The following is a 27,580-nucleotide window of genomic DNA, read 5'->3' on the forward strand; positions in this document are numbered from 1 at the left end:
CTCAGTACACTGTTGGGGAATGTTTATTTTATAAGTCAGAACAGCTGCATATTTCTTGTTTACTGCAGCCTCATTAAGCAGAAAGCTTCTGCTTGTGAAGTTTTATTTAGCAACTGAGAGACTTGATATCCATTTCATAACTGCTGCATCAACATCTGGCATACTGGAACTTCAGCTACAATCATTGACAGCTTTTCAACCTTTCAATGTCAGTTGTAAATGCAGAAATCAGATTTTTAAAAATGAATCAGTCAAGCTTCCATAGATGTGAAGTCAAGACAGAACACTGCATAGCTAAAAGCCTTTCATATTTGAATAGCTAGCTAATTTAGAAAGAATGGATTTCCTGTTAGCTCCTCATCAATGAATATAAGTGGTGTCTGCTTTATCCTTACTAACTGAATGGTCTCCCTAAATGTTTCCTTGTAACAAAACAAAATAAAGTCATGTCAATGTTTGTTTCTGGGTGAATTTGGCTAATTACTTGCTGTGCTGGATCAGTTGATGACCATGGAACTATAAGCACTGTGCATACTGATCAAATGGCCACCTGTGTAGATAGAAATTGTAACAATGTACACAATACCTCCATTATTCCTACCTGTTCCCATAATTCACCTGAAACTGAGGCCTTTCTCAAAGACCTATGTGAGAGATTGAGGTTTTTGAAGACTCATTTTGTGACCATCTCCAGTTGATTGCCAAACATTGATATTGGAATCGAAGCTCTAACGGGATGTAGATCCTCAGTCAAAGCATTTATGAGAAACCTAGAAGATCAGCTAAAAGTGCTCTGGTCAGAAATGGTGTCATTTTCCATGAATGTTGCTTAATCTTGTCACATAGTGATGCAACAGAACATTGTAGCAAGTTGTGAACTCCTCAGCAGATGTCTCAAGTTGTTCCTTAGTCATTCTCAAATAGCTTCATTTGTTTGCTGAACAATTGCTTGAGCTGGCCATTAGACAGAAAGTTGCTATTTCTCCAAGTGTACCTTTCTGTTTTGTTCTTCACCCACTTTGTAGTAACATGCTCGGTGCTTTTGTTTGTCACATTTCTTAGGCTACATTTTGCTGGCTACAAAGTGAAATGATTCAGTATAACCCGAGTATGTATGTGCATTTGGAGACTACATTAATGGTTTCAAAAGTACAAAGTTTCAAAAATACAAATTTGCTAAAGTGTGCTTTGAAGTAGTTAACATCACCAAATAAATTCAAGTCTTTTTTTTAACTTTGATGTTGTGCGAGAAATAAATCACAATGCTGTCATGATACACTGTAAGACACACTGTTAATTTATGCAAACTGTGAGCAGACTTACTTTGGCAATTTGAAATAAACCAAGACAATAATCCTCCTCCTGCTCTGAGGTCTGGAACACATATGATGCAAGATTAATTTTACTTATCACATATATCTGGATTTCTTGACAGTCACTTTGATGGCAGGGTACTCTTCCATTTCAAAAACATCCACCCTTCTTTGGAACTTCTTACCAGAGCACCTTCAATGCTGCATTTTGGAATGGTACAGTTCTGTCTGTGCTTTGATTTGGCATTTTATACCCTTCGCAATGAGTTCCATTTTAGGAGCTACTATTGCCAAATTGCCTACTGTCACAGTCAACCTCCCAACAACCTAAAATTAAACCACCTTGCAGTAGTCAAAGACAAGAACTCAGTAGAGGTAGATTCAGTGCATACAGAGCAGGGGTTCATGTACTGTTCCTACCAAGTGAGTGAGTCGCCATAATCTTACCAAACCATAGGGCTGCTCTGTCATTAGAGAGAGACAACTGGTGGTGATTTGACCTGAGGGCCACCACACCTCAGATGAAGTTGAGATGGAGAGTCCTTCATGGTAACCTCAGACGCTGTGAGGATTGAACCCACTCTGCTGGCATTACAATGCTTCGCAAATCAACTGACCAGCCAAATGAGCTAATCTGACTTCCTTCTAGCATGTAATCATCCCTTGAAATCAGCCTGCTTGAAATTTCTAATTACTAAGAAACTATTCTTTAAAATGGTATTTTGTGTGTGACTTCTCTATTTTTCAATGTTCGAATTTATTTCTGGTTCGGTTCAGGTTTCACAGTGCACTTTTCTGCATTCAGCATGAATTTTCTCCAAGATGTTACTTTTAAGATCACATGTGCTTCCATAGATTTTGTTTCTTGAATTGCATATCACAATTTGGGTAGGACAGGTTTGCAAAGAGATCCTAATCAGGCACTGTGCAGCCTATGGAAATCTCACTAGCAGCAATGGTGATTCTATTGGCAATGCCAGAACCCCACCCACATCATCCATTCATTCCCCTCACTGGCATCTGCTTAAATGGACCTGATGACCCCATTCCACACAACCTGCTATGAAGGTGGCACCCATCACTGATGGATCCATCAGCTGGATGCATTACCAGTTGTGACCACCCAGAATTGATGGCACTACTGGAACTGAAGGGTTGATGTACCTCCAATGGTCAGTAATTCCTGAAGGTGAGATATTGGGCCTTAAATGGACGAAAACCTCAACATCAACACATCAGCTTCTTGGCTTGATCTAGAATCCAGGGTAAGATTCTCCCTACCTTGTGGTACATTATTGAAGCCACAGTTACCACAGCAAAAATCCAGCTTTATAGGCACACATTCCCCAAGAGCTATTGAAAAATTTGATTTCAGTTTTTAAAATCAACTGTGGTTAAAAACACAAATGACTTGCTGATGTCATTTAGGTCAGAAACCCTTCTGTTCTTATCCAGTCAGACTTGTGTTACTCCATTCCTGCAACAATGTGGTTGACTCCTAACTCCCCTCTGAAGTGATCTACCAAATTAATTGTAACAAATTGCTACCAGTAGTTTGACGAAGTTGCCCAGCATGGCCATATCAGGGCAACTAGAGATCAACAACACCAAGTAACCATAGGAGCAGAGCACCAATTTCTATCCTCCGCTCATGCCACAGTATTGCTAACTGGATGCCAATTAAGGCTAAAACTTTAGTCACGTCTGTTCAGCCCTTTAACCCATGATTACAATGTTTTTCTTGCTAGTTTAGCTGACAATGGTTGATTTCAGTGTGACATAGGAATTTTACCTATGACCACCTTTACCTATTAGACTCAGTACTAAACTGACTAGTGATCTTATTTAGTGTTCGCTGAGTGGCAGCACACTGATCTTGTTTAACGTTTTTACGTTTGTAATATTGTGCTGTGTGATATCTGGAATCTATCCAGTTATTCTGCATATTCTATGATTAACCAATTGATCTTTACTTGCTGAAAAGAAACAAATTTTACTGTACAAAAAGAACTAAGAAACAATACAAGAACCATTAATTTAACACTATAGCTTTGAAGATGTATTCCATAATTTAGTTTTATTTTTCACTTTCCACCTGAGAGTTTTCATCTGTCAAAACTTTGAAAATTCATTCATTTTTAATGGGAGCGATCTAAAGGCATACCTATCGCTCTGAAATTCAGATTAATTCTCCTCAGTATTCCAGTTATCCTTCAAGATAAAATTCTCCAGAGATACTTCTGTTAGCATTTTGGCTACACAACCATCCATCCTTTCTTCACTGATTAAATGACTAGATTCCTTAAGGTGGCTGATAGCAGATGGTGCAATTTGAATGCTCTAGTCTAATGCTCAGAATAACAACTGTAAATTGTAATAATATCCACTTGGTTCACAGAAGTCCTTTTAATGAAGGCAATCTGTAATTCTTAGCTGATTTGGCCTATGTATGACTCAAAACTCTCAGTAATATGGCTGAGATTTAAGTGCCCTCTGAAATAGCCAAGCAAGCCATTTAGTTGTATCAAAATCACTGCCATGTCTGCAGAAAGGAATGAAATCTGACAAATGACCTGACTTAATTGTAGGCACTCGAAATGACAATGTCAATCTCAGCCCTACTTAATCTGCAAAACCTTCCTTACATATGCTTGGTGGGGAGGGGGGTGGGGGTGGGGGGAGGTGGTGGGGAGGGAGGGACAGTGCCAAAGTTGGGGGAGCATCATACCATTCATACCATACAGACATTGTCCCAGATACCAACTTCACCATCCCTATGTATGTCCTGTCCCAACTGTGATGAGAAATGGGCAATAAATACTGTCTACACCAGAGACATCCAAATCCAAGAGCAAATGTGTAACAAAATAACTTTACCAAGCTTTTCCATTTTATATTGAATACATCTAAAGGTACATTCTATTCAAAAGCACATGAATCTTGAACCGGACTTTGGCAGAATTAACTATAAATAAGCATTATTCATTGTATACGCACCTTTTCTGATCAATCTTCTTAAATTTAAAATTGTGACATTCAGCACACAATTTACTACAGATATAAAATTTAACTGAGTTTTATCTGCAAAGCATTAGAAATGTGACAAAGATTTTAGATGTTTAGATTTTGCACCAGACAACTGAATTTTAAGTGCAACATCCAGTAAAACTTTTATATGTAATAAAGAACTGGAAATGAGGCAGATTTCAGATAATGTTACAATTACAATGTTAAATCCTTATCGTCTCTGATTAATATAATAAAATCAAAACAATCATTCTTATTAAAGACATGTTTCTGATCTTTTTGGGACTTTTTCCATGAATTGTTATTTCTGCTCGATGGAATTTCCAGTGTAAGTACTCTCACATGTCGTTTTGAATGACAGATAGGAATCAAACTGGGAGCAATTAATTTAACATTTACTCTGGACAATATGTTTAAAAGTAAAGTAAATGAAAAATAAACCTTCGTTTCCAAGTTGCAAGATGTTTAGGGGGTTACTTAGTTCATCAATCACATTTTTATTCGACATGTTTTATGTGTGACAGTAAATTCTCACAATTACAGATTCTGATATGGCCATGCCAACTGTGAGTAAATATTATCATTGACATGAGTAACCAATGCAATACAATTAAATATATGTTGCATATTGAACAAATAACTTGAAGCTAGAATTCATTCAGAAGACAATAAACATCACAGGAACAGATCAGCAATGGCTTTTGTTCGAAATCATTATTCAATGGTGCCCACTTAAAAGACTGTGCTTATGGAAATCAAGGGCACATGAGATGTAGATGCAATGCTGCATTCTCCCAAATGATTAAACAGCCATGCACTAATTAGATTCACTGACTTAAATATCAATTTTACCAAGGTGCTAGAGAACAGTGGAGACCTGTCAAACTTTTCCTAGGCTGACTTTCAGTAAAGGAAAAGAGAAAAAGCTAGAAAATTTAGGTGAACTGTTCATAATAGAATCATTCAGCTTGTTTTCCAAATAAAATCTTGACGTTTAAAAATTTAACAAGCCATTTGAAAGCACTTAACTTCATTTTAATCTCTTGTCTTCTTTGTGTATGATACAAAATTGAATAACTGATGCATCTCAATTCTATAGGGATAGAATATATTCAGATTGGAGGCATGTACAATCAACTAATCGCACAAGTTAAATGTGGCTTTCTAAGTCTAGATCTTGGTTAATTTTTGCTTTTTGACTTTTGCTCAGTGTCCTTAGGCAAAGTATTGTTCACATTGGAAATTGCTTCCATGACATCCTGGGGTCACACTGTTGTTCAACCCAAAGATGATTGTTAAGTATATGAAATGTGAACAGCACTTCCATCAGGTTTTTTTTGCCCTTAAGGCAAGCTTCTTTGCTTCCCACCTGGCAGCTGGAATGAGAACTGATGAAATTGCAAAAGTATTTTTTGGTATCTGAGGGATTTGAGCTGCAGAGCCATATGTCATAGAAATCTGTGACTCAAACCAGTTGCACAATTCAACTTTACATCCTTTTTCAAGCTACTTAAATTGTTTCTGTGTTTTAAGAAACCTCCTATTAAGGGATTTTATGTAGTTTATGACTTTTGTTTGTGACAGTTTCTTAAGTGATTCCCTTCAATATTAGATAAATCAATAAAGTAAAGTGAGAAGTTTAAATGTTGGTATTTTGAATCTGCATTTTTTGTGCCGTTAACAGCCCTCTTTGTTATTTTTTCCCTTTACTCAATCGGACATTCCTACCCCATGAGCAATTCATAACCAAAAAAAAATTAAACGTCTCTACCAATGCTGCATCAACCCAGAGGTACAAAAGAATGACGGGTTTGGAAATCTGTTCCACTTTAATTTTCCCTGGCTTCTTCCCTTTTGGGAAGCGACTAGCCTCGACACTATACTCCACACCATGATGTGAGTAAACATTTCAAGTTCATGGTTCAGGAGATTTTTGAAACCGATTGCACTTCTTAGCTTGTGCTAATATAAAGATTCAATATGCCACTTGACAGTGCTTTATATTTAAGTGACTTTGAAACCCAAGTGGATTAATATCTTTCAACACGTGTACTTTTATAGTGAAAAGTTGCTATATTGACAATATGAAGAACAAGGAGTATATAGAAGAATAGGTGAACATCAAGGGGTTAGAAGATTATAATTCAATTGAGCATTTCTAAGAAGTGATAAATATGAAAAAGCATCAGGCACTTTATAAATCCCAGTAGGATTTTAATAATTAATTGCTACTTTTCAATCAGCCAGATGTTTGATACTCTATGTATAACTTAAGACTGCCAAATTTTTAAAAGTTGGACTTCTGCACCATTAACTGGCTGCTACATTGCCTATTGTTAAATCAACATGTGAAGATGAATTCCTATCAAAAGTTAAAATGACAGGTTCTGGCTGCATAAGTTGTGTGTTTTCAGCTCCTACGTCACAACTTCATAGAACAAGGAATGGAGGTTAGCCATGAATTTAATGGGAAGTACATTGCACACTGAATGGTAGAAGGAAATAATTCAACATAATTTAGATTAGATTACTTACAGTGTGGAAACAGGCCCTTCGGCCCAACAAGTCCACACCGACCCTCCGAAGAGCAACCCACCCATACCCCTATATTTACCCCTAGCCTAACACTGCGGGCAATTTAGCATGGCCAATTCACTTGACCCGCACATCTTTGGACTGGGGGCAAAAACCCACACAGACACTGGGAGAGCATGCAAATTCCACACAGACAGTTGCCCGAGGCAGGAATTGAACCCAGGTTTCTGATGCTGTGAGGCAGCAATGCTAACCGCTGTGCCACATAGTTCAATTTGTTGAATGGCAGTGTTTCAAAATATTGCATTGTTCAAGAACATAAAATACTTCTGGTCTGTCAATAATATTCTGTACGCAACAAGCACAGAAAATGCTGGAGAAACTCAACATATGTGGCAGTATATATGGAAAAAGAAACAGAGTCAATGTTTTGAGTCCAGTATGACAGAGTCATAGTAGACTGGAAATGTAAACTCTGTTCCTATTCATTTCAGATTTCCTGCATTTGCAGTATTTTGTTTTTACATTCTGTGTGCAGTTTCGCTTACCTTAAGAGCTAATGAATTTAGATTGCTATTTTCATTACTCTTTCTAGTAGGAGTTGCAAGTGCTACAAATTAGCATAATGTTCTCAGCAAGAAATGTTATGCTTTGCTGTTTTGCAACATAAACATTTAATTATTCAGCAAATAACTGCTTTCTATCATTTTTCTATTGGGTCAGTAAGCCTGATAATTTATTCTAGAGCTGAAAAATGTGTTGCTGCAAAAGCACAGCAGGTCAGGCAGCATCCAAGGAGCAGAAGAATTGACGTTTTGGGCATAAACCCTTCGGGGCTTATGCCTGAAACGTCGATTCTCCTGCTCCTTGGATGCTGCCTCACCTGCTGTGCTTTTCCAGCAACACATTTTTCAGCTCTGATCTCTAGTAGCTGCAGTCCTCACTTTCTCCTAGTTGATAATTTATTCTAGTTATGTTTCAAGGCTAGAGCTCTGACTATATAATATATATCAAAGCTCTTCTGTGTCAAAATACTACTGTGCTAATCCACATTTCATTTTGTCCTATTCTATTCAAGTTCATTCTACCATTTCACATCCCCTATGTACCTGTCACACCATATAACGTGTTTCACATGTTCATTACATTGTGGTGGAGAGTTATCTAATCTCAACCTCCATTGGAATATTGTGTGCAATTCTGGTCTCCTTCCTATTGGAAAGAAGTTGTGAAGCTTGAAAAGGTTCAGAAAAGATTTACAAGGATGTTGCCAGAGTTGGAGGATTGAGCTATAGGGAGAGGCTGGACAGGCTGGGGCTGTTTTCCCTGAAGCATCGGAGGCCGAGGGGTGACCTTATAGAGGTTTACAAAATTATGAGGGGCATGGATAGGGTAAATAGGCAAAGTCTTTTCCCTGGGGTCGGGGAGTCCAGAACTAGGGGGCATAGGTTTAGGGTGAGAAGGGAAAGATATAAAAGAGACCCAAGGGGCAACCTTTTCACACACAAGGTGGTACGTGTATGGAATGAGCTGCCAGTGGAAGTGGTGGAGGCTGGTACAGTTGCAACATTTAAAAGGCATTTGAATGGGTATATGAATAGGAGAAGTTTGGAGGGATATGGACCGGGTGCTGTCAGGTGGGACTAGATTGGGTTGGGATGTTTGGTAGGCATGGACGAGTTGGACCAAAGGGTCTGTTTCCATGCTGTACATCTCTATGACTGTACAGCTTGCTTGAGTTGTATCCACTTTTATCATGTTCTCTGTTTCTGAAATCATAACCTAAGTTTACGTTGCTTGTATATTTAAATAGCTTTGCATGTCCATTCCTCTCAGTACTTTAAAATCTTGGACCATGTTCATTTTCAAATATGTTTTGATAGTGAACACAAATTAATTTCTATAAGTTTTTTTCTGGTCATAACCGAACCTAATACCATGCATGATTTTTGCTGCCAATCTAAAACTGCTCACTAATGCATGAAAGTTTCTTTGCAGGTAGGAGCCTGAAATTTCCATAGGATTTCCCTTGAGTCTCCTGGTATAACTTCGGTAAAAGTTTAACTGGAAGGCGATTTCACCCAATTTTCTAAAGACCTTCCATGAAAGCTGTGAGAGTAGCTTCAGGAAAGTCTGACATTGCATGTGATATGAACAGTCTGTGGAAAAGTTCTGCAGGAATTTTCAGATTGAATACCGTAACTTTAGCAGATCAGTGAAAAAGCCATGCTGCTTTCCTTTCTCCAAGGGTTTCTAAAATGCATACAAGGTTAGAATTCTATCCTTACCAACGAATCATTGTACTTTTAAAAATTATAATTAGCTGTTTTAGATGCACCCTTCAACATCTGATAACCCTGTTGATAGCAGTTGTACTTTGAGTCACTTTAGGTTAATGTAGCATTTAAAACATCAGTCAATGAAATATATTCATTGTTCTGTGTTTAACAAATTCTCTTTGAAATGCATATAAGATTCTAGCATTTTCTACAAATAAAACTTTATGATATATTCTATTTATAAAACAATAATACTACTTAATCCAAGTTGCATTGGTTCCACAATGTACTGCAAGCTGCTGTGGTCTGGCATTTAAAAGTGAAGAACTTCATTTGCAATTCTGAACAAAATTAATTCTATGCCAGATATCTGAATCACCATTCCAGACAAAAAATTCAAACTGACAAAATCAGTTGGGATCATTCCAATTATTATGATTCTTCATTGAAATCAACAATGGATAGTAATCGCATTTTTGTTTGAGTCAGGACATTATAGGTTCTAGTCCAAGTCTGGACACTTGAGAGTCATATTCTACACTAAATATGTTAATGATGTATTGCACTATCAGAGATGTTGTCTTTCAGTGAGACATTAAACCAAGAGCTCAAATGCTATAAAGGTGGCGACAAAAGATTACACATTATTATTTTGAAAAACAGTTGAGGGGTTATCTCTGGTTTCTTGGTCAGTAGTTATTGTTTAAGTAATATCACTCATTTCAGATTAGCTGGCCACTGTACCTTTGTTTGTGGGAGCTTCCAGTGTACAAATTGACTACCAATATTTCCCTCAACAGTAGCTACATTTCATGGCTGCAAAACACTTTGGAATTTTCTGAGATCATGAAAATTGCTACATAAATGCAAGTTCTTTCACTATATTTAGAAACAGAGCTCCCCTTTAAATAGAGTCTGGATTCTAAAATTCAAATTCAGGAATTATAAGTATCATTATTATTCAAGACAGTTGCATAATTAAAGGTACAAATGTTTTATTGAGAGCTATCAGAATACAATTTACTTCTATGCAAAATGCATGTTTTGTTAAGTGTTTTCTATTAATGTTGTTTGGATTGATTGAATAATTTCTGAGGCTATGGTGCAAAAATTCTGCCAATTGGCTACTTTTAACCTGCAATTTCCAAAAATCCTCATCCAAGCAGAATTTTCATCCAAGCAGAATTTTCATCCAAGAATAAATTTTCTTGGCAACCGAATGATACATTCATCAGAATTGAGCCCTATGTTCACCATTCCCTCCAAAATTGAACTTTCAGTTTTCCTGGATGTGAGTAATTATTTTGGCTAAAAGTATTATTAATTTAAGCTAAATGGAGCTTGTAAACACTTGCCTATTGTTAAAAATAATAGTTGCTGATATGAGGTAACTGATTCTGGTCATTGCTGCCTTTCAAGAATCTGGCACACTATTGTGAGTGGCATCAGGTCTATTCACAGTGATTAATGAGTATAGTGGGTATTGTACTTAGTAGGTAAATTCCATTAAGTAAATTTAATCCAGAAGCACATTATTTCTGAGTTTGCATAAGACTATTTCTTTTTTTCTATATAAACAGACTTACAGCAAGGTGACTACTTATGTCATGTTTTGGGAATTCTGCAGCATTTTTCCACTAACACTTTTTGGAAGAAGAGTTACTTTTTAAAACCTATATTTCAAAGTATAATGTGGCTACATAATGTTAAAAAAATGAACTGAGTATAAGATGGTTAACATAGCAATGCCAGTTAATGTTCCTTCCCAAAAAGTTAAACAGTAAGCAATATTTTAAACTGGATGCTCTTTGGCAGATTGGTGTGGACTCAATGAGCCGAATGGCCTGCTTTTACACTGGAGGGATTCTTTGATTTTATGAGCTTTTTGTTGCATATTTCCACTATCGCCGTTACACAGGTATTCCGTTATTAAGCACTAACTAAGCATCGATTCATAGAATAATCAATTGGTTTCAGCACATTTTGCCCACCATGTCTATGTCAGCTTGTCACAGGAGCAATTCAGCTAGGTCCAATCTCCCAACCTTCCCTTCTTAGAGTCATAGAGCCATAGAGATGTACAGCATGGAAACAGACCATTCGGTCCAAACCATCCATGCCAACCAGATGTCCCAACCCAATCTAGTCCCACCTGCCAGCACCCGGCCCATATCCCTCCAAATCCTTCTTATTTATATACCCATCCAAATTTCTTTTAAATGTTGCAGTTGTACCAGCCTCCATCACTTCCTCTGGCAGCTCATTCCATACATGTACCACCCTCTGTGTGAAAAAGTTGCCACTTTGGACTCTTTTATATCTTTTTCCCCCCTCACCCTAAACCTATGCCCTCTAGTTCTGAACTCCCCTTCCCTAGGGAAAAGACTTTGTCTATTTATCCTATCCATGCCCCTCATAATTTTGTAAACCTCTATAAGGTCACCCCTCAGCCTGTGACACTCCAGGGAAATTTCTTGCCTGCAATTTTTTTTCTCTTTGGGTAAATAAGCAATTCTTCCTGCACCATAATCCTGATGTTAACCACTTGCTGCATTAAAAAAAAGTTTCCTTCTCACGTTGCCACTGCCCTTATTATTAATTACATTGGATAAAACTGTGATGAGTTTTACGTATGGCTGTTCAACTGATTGCAACTTATGTTTGCATTAATCTCGAGATAAACAGTTAAATTAAGCTTAAGTCATCATATGTACTCAGCAGAGAGAATGACAATGTCAATCATCAGCAAAATGAAATCTGTTATATTTACAGTTGGGGAATGGGGTGGGGAAAGTGATTTATGTGAAGTATAACATTGGGAAAAGACTTTTATTTTGCTGTTAATTTGCTCATTATTTTGAGATTCATACAATTGCAGAACTAGAATCTAGATTGTCCAATTTTTTCATATATTGCACTAGAACTAGCTTAATAAGGGTTTTGTTTAAAGACCTGAGAACGGACAACAGACCTAACCACACCTCGATTTTAATCATGAAATCCCAATGTCACTAATTCACTTCTTTGCAAATCATGTTTCGACAACTTTGCAAATAATTTTTTTATTACTAGCAGGTTAAAAGGAATTGTACTGTATAAACTCTCAAGGTGCTGTGGCGTAGACTAAGCAACAACATTTCTAACTGATATTTAATACAGAAAATATAATTATGATTCCCAGGGGTAACTCATGCTAATGTGGTGTGGAGATGTCATTAGCATCTATGCAAATCTTCACTTTATCAATATGGTGTGGCAATGCTGAAGTTAAATCTGTGATTTACCTAATGAGCAGTCATACATGCTAAAATATAGTAAGATGCTGATGCTTTCAATAAGAAGATAAATAATAAATATGTTATATGGCAAAAAAGAAGCTTTAAAGAAGAATCACACTTATTGATACCTTTTAACTTTGTTATATCTACCGAAGCACTTACATTTGGGAGTCAGAAATATCTAAGAATAAAGGGAATTGTGGGAGGTGACTGAAGGTGCATTCAAAGAAGCATTTTAATATAGAGATAATGTAACAAGGCAATGGGGCTTAGTGACTTCTAGACTTTGGTGGATAAGATGGTTGAAGATAAGTGAAGTGATAAGCATGACCCTTAAATAAAAAGGTGATAATCCTTATGAAGAGTTCAAACTAATAAAGGAAAGAATGATAACTAAGGTTTACATTCCTCGTGGAGGAATGTTGACAGACACTAGATTACCAGTATCCTCAATTTAAATTTCTGTCTTCATGGTTGATAATGAAGCAAAGTGTTAACCTTTATTCCATTGCATGGTACTAATTAACTTTTTCTAATTACTAAAATTTTGTATTTTGACTACATGCTTCTCATATGCTTAGTTTCCTTTAAGTCTATTGTTGAGTGAGATTTCCTGCATTGTGTTTGCAGAGTCCCAACTGAGCTCAGATCAGGAACACAGCCCAGGAGCAGACGGTGAGAGTCCAACCCAACATACTGCTTGTTCCTACAGCTCTCCTGCAGAACTCACTCCGAACTCCACCACATCTCTTCCAACCTCCTCCATGGATGAGATTCAGATGGAATTGCAATGTGTTGATCTTTGGAAAAGATTTCACGACATTGGCACTGAAATGATTATTACCAAAGCTGGAAGGTATGAGACAAGATTGCCTTTTGATGATTTTAAATGTAAACCATTTTCTAAAAAAAAGGTTAAGTCTGTAGTATTATTTCAAGCTTTTTTTTTGCAATGACATTCAGAATAGGTTTATCTAGTCTTTCCAGAGCTGTATCCTGTCTTTCAAAATTTTCTATCACCAACGGCTTTCCAACCCATACAGCATTGATTTGAAAGCATTTTTCTCACTTTCGTCTCTTCCTCCCTATTTGTCATCAGTCTTCCAACACACAGTCTTTGTTACTCTGACCCTGAACTATTCTTTGTATCCTCCCTCTATTCCACTCACCCCTATCCTCACTCCATCCCATTTCAGTCACTAAGCCTTTACTGATCTTATCTCTACACTTTGAAATTCACTCTCTAAACCATGGCTTCTTAGAGTGGGGTTCAGGACTTCAAGTGAGGTCACAAGCTGAATTTTTGGAGTCATGCGTTCTGAAGCAGGAGCTCTTATCAACTCATAACAACTGTGCTCCATCTCTGACATATCCCTGCTCTCTCTGTGCTCACTGAGTAGTTGCAACATTTATTTTTAAACCACAAAATGGAGTCACAGTGAGAACACATTTGGAAAACATGACCCGAAACTCTGCTTATCTACCTATTTCTTCACTTTCAAAAATCTTCTTGAAGAGGACAGTTGTATAAGACTTTGGTTTGTCCACATTTGGAATACTGTGTACAGTTCTAGTCACCACATTACCAAAAGTAGGTGGATGCTTGAGAGGGTGCAGAAGAGGTTCACCAGGATGTTGCCTGGTATGGAGGGCGCTAGCTATGAAGAGGAGTTGAATAAATTAGGATTATTTTCATTAGAAAGACAGAGGTTGGTGGTGGTGGTGGTGGTTGGGGGGGGGATGGTGGGTGGGGAATGGCTGGATAACAAAAAGCTTTCTCCCTCAATTACTGGGGATCACAAGTTCAAAGTGAGTGGGGAAAGATTTAGGCGAGATATGGGTGGAAAGTTCTTCATGCAGAGGGCGGTGGCTGCCTGGAATCCGTTGCCAGCGGAGGTGGTAAGGGTAGGAACGATAGCACCATTTGAGATGTATCTAGACAGATACATGAATGGGCAGGGAGCAGAAGGATACAGACCCTTAGAAAACTTTAAGTATGTTTAAGTCATCATTGGACAAGCATATGGACGTACATGGAATAGTGTAGGTTAGATGGGCTTCAGATTAGTATGACAGGTCGGCGCAACATCGAGGGCCGAAGGATATGTACTATGCTGTGATGTTCTATGTTCTATGTTCTAAAACAGGCGGCAAATTTAGACAGAAGATCTGGATTGACACAGGCTTGGAGGGCCGAAGACCCTGGTCCTATAATTTTCTTTGTTCTTTATTCTTTGAAGCCAGTCTTTTCGACTTTGTTTGGTTAATGCATACAATTTCTGGTTGCTGAACTCCAATTTCTTGTAAACTAGATTAGAATGTTGTTAAAGGGGCTAAATATGTGTTGTTGTTGCTCCAAGTCACTCCCACACCCAGTGTTAGAGAATTATGTTTATTAACTATCCAGTAAGATGTTGATGCACATGTTTGGAAACAGGGAAGTAAGACAGTAGAATTAGGTTGGGTTGCAATCTATTGTACAATTGAATCACTTGCTAACAGTTAATTAAATTAAGGCTCGTCGGGCTGATTGGCTAAAGGCCCCAGTGCCTGTTGGGCAGGGCATGAGTAACAAAACATTATCATGACAAAAAGAGAACCTTGATTAGAAAAATTAATCAAATATGAACATTTGAAAAGCTTCACGTTTTGTTATGTTTACAAAGTTTCAGATTCATGGTAAATTATATAGTTTTGAAGAAACGTCTTTGGTTCTCCCGACCCATTCTACATGCAAACCTTGCAAACTCGCCAAGAATTAACAAAACTTGGATTCATGAAATTTGAAGCTGCCAACAGCTGGCTTAGAATATAGGGATTGAAAAAGAACCTATTCAAATCACAGTTCTCATGAATTAAAATGTTTAAATAATTTACTTAACCTTTTCCCTCAATATTTACATATTTGGAGATGATTTATTAACAGAAATGTTGATCTAAGCTGTATAGGCTGTTTCTTTGGCATAAGCCTTTGGCTTTAGGGATAAAAAATCTGTAATCCTGGCTGTTACACAGGGATGGTGCCTGTCAGTGCTGACCCACACTTATAGCACCACAGATTGCAGGAGCAGACCTCTTCTGCAGAGGGCCTGTGTGTACCACTGTCACATCAGATAATGCTTTTGTACCTATGTGCCCCATGCACCTGAAAGATTTGCTTCCCTGCTTTCCATTGGGTGGCAGCTCAAGATGTCCTCCCCCCGTCACTCTTGTCATCTCCCCTATATAAACATTTCAAACAGATTTTGGGAAACCAAAAAAAGTTGGGATGTTCAGGCTATTTTCCATGCCTGAATTGACAACTGCCCCTAGCTGGGACTATTTACATATATCTGGATTAGTGGTGCTGGAAGAGCACGGCAGTTCAGGCAGCATCCAAAGTGCAGCGAAATCAACATTTTTTTCGCTGCACTTTGGATGCTGCCTGAACTGCTGTGCTGTTCCAGCACCACTAATCCAGAATCTGGTTTCCATATCTGCAGTCATTGTTTTTACCTCTATTTACATATACATCAAGCCGTCCCTATTTCACTCGGAGTACTGACATTCAGTCGCAGAATGAACACTTACTAATCCATTGAACTGTGGACTTGTAGGTTAGATAAGACCCCAGCACAACAGAATATTAACATACCATTCCCTGACATGAGTTCTCTGGTGAAAGGCAGGTGGAGGTTGTAACTTTAACAAGGCTGGTTAGACAATCAAGAAATTAGCTGGGACCAAAGCACAACTGGATGCCTTCGATTTTCTAGTAGGTGCTGCAAGAGTAATACCAGCCAGGAGTAATGTGGAAATCTGGAGCTAGATAGTGTCTATTGCTTTTATTGGTTCATTCTATAAATCTCCCAATTATTGCTCTTTTCGCAAAGTGTTACTTCCCTTCATGAGAAAACCTTAAAGGATTAACCCAGTTCATATCAAGCATTCTGCTTATGCAGCAAGACAATAGGGGAGGTGATCGTGTAAAGGTAGTAATACCAGGGATGTAGGTAATGTCTGGAGGCCCAAGTTTGAATCCTACAATGGTTAATGGTGGAAATTGAATTTTTTAAAAAATTGCAATAAAGAGCCTAATCTTGACCATGTCAACATTGTGAATCATCAGAAAACAAATCTCATTCACGAATGTTCTTTAGGGAAGGAAGAACCCATTGTTTCCTGGTTGAGCCTACAGATCCACAGTGATGTGTTTGACTCTTAACTGCTCTCTGAAATGTCTGAGCAAGCTATTCGGTTGTAAGAATTGCTAGAAAATGTCAAAAAGGAAATGAAATCAGAAAATCCACCTGGCATTGAGCTAGCCACCAGAAATAACAATGGCAGGAGTTACACTATCAACATTGCAAAGTTCATCTACCTAACATCTGAGGGCTAGTGCCAAAATTGGGAGAGCTGTCTCACAGCCTACACAAGCAACAGCCTGACATAATCACATCACAGAATTGTAGTGGTATGTGGGCAGGAGGAAGTTGTCTTTGGAGTCCTCAACATTATCTATGGATCTCATGAAATCTCATTGCTTCAGATTAAATATGGGCAAGAAAACCTCTCGCTGATTGCTACATACCATCCTCCCTCAGCACTGCTCAGAGGAATCAGTACTCCTCCATAGAGTCATAGAGATGTACGCATGGAAACAGACCGTTCAGTCCAACCCGTCCATGCTGACCAGATATCCCAATCCAATCTAGTCCCGCCTGCCAGCACCCGGCCCATATCCCTCCAAACCCTTCCTATTCAGATACTCATCCAAATGCCTCTTAAATGTTGCAATTGTACCAGCCTCCATCACATCCTCTGGCAGCTCATTCCATATACGTACCACCCTCTGCGTGAAAAGTTGTCTCTTTTATACCTTTCCCTTCTCATCCTAAACCTATGCCCTCTAGTTCTGGACTCCCCGACCCCAGGGAAAAGACTTTGTCTATTTATCCTATCCATGCCCCTCATAATTTTGTAAACCTCTGTAAGGTCACCCCTCAGCCTCTGACACTCCAGGGAAAACAGCCCCAGCCTGTTCAGCCTCTTCCCTGTAGCTCAGATCCTCCAACCCTGGCAACATCCTTGTAAGTCTTTTCTGAACCCTTTCAAGTTTCACAACATCTTTTCGATAGGAAGGAGACCAGAATTGCACACAATATTCTAACAGTGGCCTAACCAATGTCCTGTACATCCGCAACTCCTGTACTCAATACTCTGATCAATAAAGGAAAGCATGCCAAACACCTTCTTCACTATCCTATCCACCTACGACTCCACTTTCAAGGAACTATGAACAACAGTTGAAGGAAGCACTGACGCTGGCAAGCATGCAAAATATACACAATGTCCACCACCAACAGTGGCTCAGCAGCAATACTACTGATCAAATTGCCTAGGTCCTAAAGGACATAGCTGCTAGATCAGGTCTGGCAGGTAGTGAGGCAACAAACAAGAGAGAAATATATACTTCTCCTCCTGCATCTGTCTGGGACAGCATCAGTAAGAGTATAATCACACAGTCATTGTGAAAATAAAGTTCTACCTCCACACTGAAGATATCCTCCATTATGTAGAGCAGCACTATCACCATGGTAAATGGGACAGGCTTTGACAAATCTAGCAATTCAAGAGGAATCCATGAGGCTGTGTAGAATAACAGCAGCAGAATTGAACTCTAGCACAATCAGCAATCTCATGGCCAGCCATAAACTCCTCCCCAATTCAATCATTACCTTCAAGCCAGGGAATCAACCCTGGTTCAATGAAGAATACTGGCGGCCATTCCAGAAGCAGTACCAGGCATACTTACAAACATGTGCATGCAAAACAATATAAAGTAGAAGTGATAGACAAGGCTAATTGATTTTACAGCCAACGGATCAGACCAAGTCCCATCAACTTGCCATGTCCAGTTGTGAATGGCGTTGAACAATTAAACAACTCACCAGAGGAGGAGACTCCACAATTATCCACAAGCTCAATGATGGAAGAGCCCAGTACAATGGTGTAAAAGATAAGGCTGGAATGCCAGGTGGATGATCCATCTTGACCTTCTCCAGAGATCCACTGCATCACAGCACCCAAACCACTGTTAATGGAAGTTTTTTTTATCCAGCTACTAGGAAAAGTACCAGGGAACTTTGAATTGACTTGGTCTCTAATTTTACTGCACTATCCAGTTTGCTAAAATGTAATTAGGAATAAGTAGGGATTACAGGGATTACTGACACAAGACTAATCAAGCCTTCTATTTGATAATTACGTAGTGTTGCTACAAGACAAAACTATGCCTTTCTTTTGTTTATTCATTCATGGGGTAAGGGCATCACTGGCTAGGTCAGCATTTATTGCCAATCTTTAATTACCTAGAGGGTAGTAAGAGTCAACCATTTTGCTGGCTGTCTGGAGTCACTTGTAGGCCAGACAATGTGAGGATAGTAGTTTCCTTCCCTAAAGGACATTAATGAACCAGATGCGTTTTTTTCAACAATCAACAATGGATTCCTGGTCCACATTAGACTCTTAATTCCAGATTTTATTGAATTCAAATTCCACCAGCAGACATTGCAGGTTTCAGACCTGGGTCCCCAGAATATTACTTGGTAACCTGCTTAATAGTCTAGAGATAACGCTATTAGGCCTTCGCCTCCCTTGGTTATGCATAAACCTAACGAAACAGTTTTCATTTTTCAAGTAATAAGTGTGAACAGGGGCATTACTTTGAAAATATTTCAAATGAACCCTTGAACATATAACTGAGAAAGAATTGAGAAATAACCATACAGATATCTGACCATTTCAAGGAATGGTTTTCAGAACCTTGCCCCGCATTTATTTCATTTGGAACTAAATTTAAGTGTATAACATTGAAAAGTTTAAAGAGGAAGGAAATCCCTGAGGCAGTCAATGTTAATAAAAATAGTCTTTTAATTCCCTTCTCTAAACGCGTTCTGCCATACAATTTCACTTTCAGTTATTCCCTTGTTGAAATTTTTTTGCATGAGGGCAAAGGCGAAAATGCAAACTGGCATTATATTTCATTGCAATGAATTCTGAGCACACAGCTCTCTTGCATTATGCATACATGTCACCACTTATTCTGGGCTCCACAAGCCATATGTAAAATGACTGGTACTCAAGAACCCTTTGAAAGTGAATTTGAATGTGTACAAGAATGGGCAGCTTGCAAATCAAGTTCAAGCAGGAATTAACCCTTCTTGGACTCAATTATGTGGAAACAAGTTTCTCTTTCTCAGGCACAGAAACTGACTATTACCAAATATGAAGAAATTCTAAATAAGTTTGATTTTCCTATTGTATGCACTGGAGTAAATTAAAATTTGCGTTTCACTTTTGCTGTTTTATTTCTAATTTGCGCCCTGTTCTTTTTCTCTCCCAGGATCTGTCGTCAAATAGAGATTACTTCATCCAAGATATAATGTGTTTATGTTGTTGATTATGTTCTAATTTATAAAGGTCAAATGGGCTCACAAAATGGATACATGTTAAAACACGGCACTCATTTTCAGTTTTCCAATAGTTCAGAATGTCCCTTGTGTCAGCTCAGGGCAAATCAAAACAAAATGTTCAGAACCAAGATAAGTTTACGTTTTGAAATGGACTGATTGATTTTCCTTGGAAATAATTGGTAAAGCTGACAGTCCCCCATTTTGGTTCAGTGTCATAGAATTTCAAATTACACTATGAATACGGAACAGACCTAGAATTGTTCAATGAAACTAAAATCTTCAGATGGTTCTGAGTTTTGATAAATAACTAGTGACCAAAGCAGTATATGGTTATAGTGTGCAATTTTGATTTCATACTGAATGTTTTGCCTCAGACTTGGCTAATAGCCAAACCCTATAACACAGCTATAAACTGGAAGATGAGCCAGCATCCAAAGAAATTCCCATGCTTTGAGATTTAAGGATGTGGTGAGGGATACTAAAAATGTTTCTTCATTGTCTGAGAAGCAACCATGTATAAGAGTTGATAGGGGCTCTGAACATTTCTCAGTGTTGAATAGGGGAACATAGCTTATATATTTAAAAAATGGCACTTTTTTCACAGCAGAACATGCAAGCCTGAAGCGAAGAAGGGAAACTGTAGAAGAAATCAATTTATAGGCCACTCTTCAGCACTCTGCTGTGCCCAATAGTAACCTGTTTATACTCCCAGTCAGTGAATGGGGTGTATGTTCTTACCTCACGCAATAGGGCGTCTCTGTTAAAAATGGCCAATGGGATCCACCTGCACATATACAGTTCAAACATACATAAGCACACAATTTCTCCTGGTTGAAATCTGCTGCATACTTCACTATCAAGATGACCGATCTCATAAGCAAACAATTTTTGAGTTTTTTTTACTAATCACATCTGACAAGAAAATATCATTAAGTGAAATGAAGTTTCACTCAATAGGAACTTGATTGATCCTCAAGAATAAGGAGCATAAACAGACTTGGATAAATCAATCTCTCTTACATAATTCCCTACACATATTGAATGACGTTATCCCTGAGGCTTATGTGTGGTGTTGTGTAGGAAGTTTTTTGGTTGAAGCAAGACTGAATTAGACAACAGAATACTGCAGCATTGTGTTTCTGAATATGTGTGTTCATTGCTCCATCTAGCCATGGTGGTGTCGATAAACACAGCCTCAAAGAATGATTATGGCTTATGGAGAAGAGAGTAAAAGGGGAAACATAAAACCTATTAATGAACTCATTATAATTGGAACATATGGTTGATTGCATTCACAGGCGAATGTTCCCAGCAATTAGAGTGAAAATCACAGGGCTGGATCCTCATCAGCAATACTATATAGCAATGGATATCATTCCTGTTGACAACAAGAGATACCGGTATGTTCCACAGTGGTTGGGTCACTACAGTTTTACTGTATGGATATATTTAATTTTAGTCCCAAAAGATGGGTTTCAACCTGGTTATTCTGTTATAATTTAATAATGTAAATACCACTATTTACGAGAGAAGGTGTACATTGGATGGAGACCTACAACAGGAATACTTTATAAGTTAAATTAAGTTGCAAGTATCTTAATGAGGCATTTCAAATTGTTTAAGGTTGATTTTCATTGTTTGTTCCTTGAAGATGTTTCCAAATAATTCTCAAAGTAAAACATGTTTAACATGTGAATAATCATTGAATAATACATTGTAATAGTCCAAATGAAGTATCATTTACGATAAACATTTACAATCTACTATAATTTCTCAATTATCTTTTTATTAGTTTAACCTACTTTATTTAGCTAATATTAGATTGGCTTATTATGATGTACATATGGATTCCTATAATTTGCAATAGATGTTAATGACTCTGACTTTCATCTAGAGAGTTTGTGCTGTAAGTGGCGACTTATAAACTTTTCATTGTACTTATATGAGTTTATACTGACAATAAAGCTAATTCAATTCAATCCTATTTATATTGTTTGACTGAAACCTCAGTATTGTTCTATATCTGAAGGTCAACAGAAATGTGGAGTGCTCTTCTTCACGCGAAATAAAATAGAAATATATATATAATATGTGGGAAGCAGCATTTTTTAAATAATTTAAACTCAAGGACCCATGAACACTTGTAGTGACATAATGAGTTTACAGTACAGGTCCAATTTTACAAGTATCCATTGAGTGCTTATAGCATGTGCAAATTGTAACAGTGGGCATGCCATCGTGTACCTGATTAATTTTGCACTACATTTTCTGACTCAGAACTTTTGCGTTGAAATGGATCAGCACTGTCAGCACATATATCAGAAAATATTCAGCTGGAGTCCCACTCTGAATGTTACTGCAGTGGACATGACACTGCTCCAGGTTATATCTTTCCTGAATAGCATGGGTATCTATCTACCTGACCGATATTTTTTTAAATGATAGAGCAAGGCATCTAGTATTTTTATTAACGTTGAAAGAATAGCTTTCTTTGGGAGTGAGAATTTATTTACATTTGCATTTAAAGTTCTCTCAGTTTTACCCCTAGTGCTTTTGTTTCATTTTACTGAAGTTGTCAACTTGAGAAAGTAAAACTTACCTGAAGTATTGACAATTGCAATACAAATCACATTCAACAACTCGAAGGATTGGATACAATATTAATTTTCTCCATATTGATTCATGACTGGATAAGGACAATTAATTCATAATGAAAAATATTCAGCATTAGCATGGAGTTCTGCTAATACCGAAAAGCGTATCTTTACAGACCATGTCAATCTTACTTGGGTTTATCAGCCATGAGATTTTTTTGATACAACAGTCTACAGCGCTAACCTTACTTGCAAGCTTTCAAGAATGTACAGATGTCCTTTGGAAAGCCAGGACTGCCTTTGTAACTATGATTCAAGACCATACTTAGAAACCTTCCATTCTGCAAATGAGCTCAGATAGACTGAGGCGATGCCACCACCCAATTTACTGTCAAGTGAATGACAGGAATTTTCAGCATTAATCATGAACTTTAAAATTCTTATGTTTATCTTCAAGATTTTCAATGATCTTACCCCTCCCAATCCTGTAAACTCATCCAGCTCTTAAATGCAATAAAAATTCTCTATTCCCCAAATTCTACTTCTGTTCTGCTTCCTTCCCCCTACCAATATTGGATTTGTCATTGGTTGTCCAGTCCATAAGCTTTAGAATTCCTCTCATTAATCTCTCCATATCTTTCTCTTATCCTTTAATAGTCCTCTTGAATTCTATTTTCTAAGTGACTCTTTCTAATTTTTGGCTCAGTGTCAATTTATTTTTGATTTATACTTTAACAATAAAAACCTTATACGTTTTCCTCCATTAAGTGCTCGATAGAAATTCATTGCGGTTGTGAATATTATCAAAGTGAAGAAAATAATAAATGATGAGTACTTTGCAGACAATAATGCCATATCTCCAAAATGTATCTTGCTGATCCTCTCCACGGCTCAAGGAGTCATGTCTTTATAATGGGAGAATGGTGTCAGCATGGCTTGTTCTTTACCTGCTCTGGTCCCTTCTTGGTGTTGTGTGTCATCTTGATTTGAAAGCAAAACACATTCAGGAAGATCTTAACAATTGCCTGATGATCCAAAACAGCAATCTATGCCAGTTCAGCAGATCTGGCAGTATCTGTGAAGAAAATTAAGAACTCTAATTTCTCTTTACAAATGTTGCCAGGCCTGTTGAACTTTTACATCTACGTTAGAGTTTGTTTCTGATTTAGAGCATCCACAGTTTTTACTCAATACCAATTTCTTGCCAATGCTAGACTGTAGCTTACTAACATAGAAGCAACAAAACTAGGCTCATGAGTACACCATTTTGTCCTTTGAACCTGCTCCACCATTCAATACAATCATGGCTGTTCCTCAATTTAAATACTGTGTACCTGCTTTCTCTATGGACCCCTTGATGTCTTCACCATCTAAACATTTCTTTCTTTTTTTCTTGAATATATTCAGTAATTCGACCTTCATAGCCCTCTGTGGTAGCGAATTTCACATGGTGACAAATTCTGACTGTCACAGACTCAGAGTCATGCAGTATGAAAACAGACCCTTCAATCCAACCCATCCATGCTGACCAAGTTTCCCAAACTAGTTCCACTTGCCTGCCTTTGGCTCATATTCTGCTAAGTCAAGAGTGTGGTGCTGGAAAAGCACAGCAGGTCAGGCAGCATCTGAGGAGCAGGAGAATTGACAATTCGGGCAAGAGCCCTTCATCCATTCCTGATGAAGGGTCCTTGCCCAAAACGTTGATTCTCCTGCTCCTTAGATGCTGCCTGACCTGCTGTGCTTTTCCAGCACCACACTCTTGACTCTGATCTCCAGCATCTGCAGTCCTCACTTTCTCCACATCCCTCTAAACTTGCCCAGATATTTTTTAAGTATTGTAACTGCAATAACCACTTCTTTCGGCAGTTCATTCTACATGCAAACTACCCTCTGTGTGAAAAGTAACCTCTCAGGTCCCTTTTTAAATTTTTTTCTCCTCTCACCTTAAAAATATGCCCACTATTTTAACTCCCTCATCCTAAGGAAAAGACCCTGGCTATTCACCTTATCTATGTCCCTTATGACTGTATAAACCTCCATAAGGTCACCCCTCGATCTCCTATGCTCTAATGAAAACTGCCCCAGCTTATCCAGCCTTTCCTAATAACTCAAACCCTCTAATCCTGGCAACATCCTGGTAAATCTTCTCTGAATCCTCTCTAATTTAATAATATCCTTTCTATAGCAGGGTGACCAGAATTCTAAAAGTGGCCTCACCAATATCCTGTACAACCTCAACATGATGTCCCAACTCCCATACTCAATGGTCGTGGCCAAGCAATGAAGGCAAGTGTGCTAAACACGTTCTTAACTAGAGGAACAACATCTCATCTTTAGACTAGGCACTTTACAGCCTTCTTGACTTAATATTGAGTTCAACACCTCCAAATTGTGTACATAGTCCCATTTTTTTCCCTTTCATTTAGTTTTATTTGTTGCATTCTCTCACAGCGGGACCATCTGTTCTTTCCAGTTTGGCAGTTAGATGCACCACAGTTCTGCCATTCTCACATTCCAATCAGTTAATCTGCACTATCAGCAGACTCTCTCCTGTAGCACTCCACCATGCCCCCCCCACCCCCAACTATTGCATAAATGCAGCCCCCCCCCTCCACACTTCACATCAGCTCTGCTGAAGAGTCTTCTAGACTCAAAATGTTAGTTTACTCTGTCTTCACGGATGTTGTCTGACCCGCTGTGATCTCCAGCATTTTTGATTTCAGTACAGATTCCAGCATCTGCACTAATTTGCTCCTTCTTAACCAACCTATCTACCTGTGATGCAATTTTCAATTAATTATGTACCTGAACCCCATGGTCTCTCTGTTCTATAACATTTGCCAGGACCCTTCAATTAACTGTATAAGTCCTGCCCTTGTTTGTTTTACCAAAATACAATATGTTGCATTTATCAAATTAAACTCCATCTGCCACTCCTCAGCCTATTGGCCCAGTTGATCAAGATCCTTTTGTAATCTTAAATAACCTTCTTCATCAATTTTGGTGTTGTCCTCAAACTTGCTAACCTTGTCTGCTAAAATCAATTAAGTAACAAACAACACTGGACCTAGCACCAGTCTCCGTGGAACAGCACTGGTCACAAGCCTCCAGTCAGAAAAATAACCCTCTGCCACCATTTTCCTGTCCCCTATCATCCAGCCAATTTTGTATCCAATTGATAAGCTCTCCCGAATCCCATGTGATCTAACTTTACTAATCTGTCTACCATGTGAAGCCTCATGAAAGGCTTTACTAAAGTCTATGTGGACTACGTCTACCACTCTGCCCTCATCAATCTTTTTGGTTATGTCCTCAAAATCTTGATCAAGTTTGTGATAAACGATTCCCTGCATTGCAAAGCTATGCTGACTATCCCTAATCAGCCCTTGCCTCTCCAAATGCATGTGAATCCTATCTCTCAGAATCCCCTTCAACAACTTACCCACCACTGATGACAGACTCACTGATCTGTAGATCTCCGACTTTTCCTTACAGCCTTTCTTAAATAGAGGGACAAGATTAGCTATCGTCCAGTCCTCCAGCACCTCGCCCATGGCTATGCATGATACAAATACTCAGCTAGGGGCCCCACAATTTTTTCCATAACTTCCCACAATGTCTTGAGATACATTTGATCAGGTTTGGGAGATTTATCCACCGTTCTGTTTTTTAAGACCTCTAGCACGTCCTCTTTTGTAATGTGGACTGTTTTCAAGACATGAATATTTATTTCCCCAGGTTGCCTAGTCTCCATGTCTTTCTCCACAGTAAAAACTGATATGAAGTATTTGTTCAAGTTCTCTCCCATCTCCCGTGGTTTCACACATAGACAACCTTGTTGATTTTTAAGGGTCCCTGTTCTCTCCCTGGTTGCTCTTTTGCTCATGTACCTACAGATTTTCTCTGGTTTATCTTCGAGGAGAAAGTGAGGACTGCAGATGCTGGAGATCAGAGCTGAAAATGTGTTGCTGGAAAAGTGCAGGTCAGGCAGCAGCCAAAGAGCAGGAGAATCGACGTTTCAGGCATGAGCCCTTCTTTAGGAATTCTCCTGCTCTTTGGATGCTGCCTGACCTGCTGCGCTTTTCCAGCAACACATTTTCAGCCTTAACCTTATCTGCCAAGGTTATCTCATATTTCCTTCTTCCCTTCCAGATTTCCCTCTTAAGAATATGCCTACATACCTTATACTATTCCAGAGATTCACTTGATCCCAGTTGTCTTATACCTATAACATATACCTCCTTCTTATTTTTGACCAGAGCCTCAATATCTTTATTCATCCATTGTTCCCCACTCTTATCAGCCTTACCCTTTACTCTAACATGAAGATAATAACTCTGAACTTTCGTTATCTCACTTTTGAAAGCTTTCCACTTGCCAGTTATTCCTTTACTTGTGAACGGATTACCCCAATTAACTTTGGAAAGTTCCTGTCATACTGTCAAAATTTGCCTTCCTTTAAGTAAGAACTTGAACTTTTGTACAAGGTCTATCATTTTCCATAACTATTTTAAAACTAATAAAATTATGATCACTTGTCCCAATGTGCTCCACTACTAACACTTCATTCACTTGCCTTGCCTTAGTTCCCAAGAGAAGGTCAAGCTTTGCTCCTTCTCTGGTAGATACATCTACATATTGATAAAGAAATTGTTTTTGAACACATTTAATAAATTCCTCACCATCCAAGCCCTGAATGCAATGGCAGTTCCAGTCTGTGTTTGGAAAGTCAATATGAGAAAGGAAACATTTCCTTAGTTTGGCCTTAGATGGTCTGCCCTATACCCTGAGACTGTGACCCTGGTACTAGACTCCCCAAACAGGAGAAACAGCCTCCCTGCGTAAAGTCTGCTTGGCCTTATTAAAATGTTGGTATGTTTCAATCAGATCCCCTCTCATTCGTCTGATCTCTGGTAAATACTGGCTCAGTCAATTCAGTATCTCCTCATACAACAGTCCTCCAAACCCAGAATCAGCTCTGTGAAACTTCATTGCACTCTCTCAATGGCAAATACATCCTGTCTTAGGTAGGTAGGCCAACACTGCACACAATACTCCAGGTGTGGTTTCACTCAAGCCCTCTAAAACTGCAGTAAGGTA

At 38.4% G+C, this 27,580-nt stretch overlaps 1 protein-coding gene across 1 annotated transcript in view; it reads left to right on the plus strand.

The window, feature by feature from the left end:
• The window catches only part of tbx15 (T-box transcription factor 15), a 103,422-nt gene that overhangs the window by 20,544 nt on the left and 55,298 nt on the right, over positions 1-27,580 (plus strand). Inside the window, exons 2-3 of the mRNA XM_060833096.1 lie at positions 13,063-13,288; positions 21,185-21,286. Of these exons, the coding sequence (XP_060689079.1) occupies positions 13,063-13,288; positions 21,185-21,286 (328 nt within the window). The remainder of the gene's footprint in view (positions 1-13,062; positions 13,289-21,184; positions 21,287-27,580) is intronic.

Source organism: Hemiscyllium ocellatum, chromosome 12 (assembly GCF_020745735.1).
Source record: "Hemiscyllium ocellatum isolate sHemOce1 chromosome 12, sHemOce1.pat.X.cur, whole genome shotgun sequence".
Classification (NCBI taxonomy): domain Eukaryota; kingdom Metazoa; phylum Chordata; class Chondrichthyes; order Orectolobiformes; family Hemiscylliidae; genus Hemiscyllium; species Hemiscyllium ocellatum.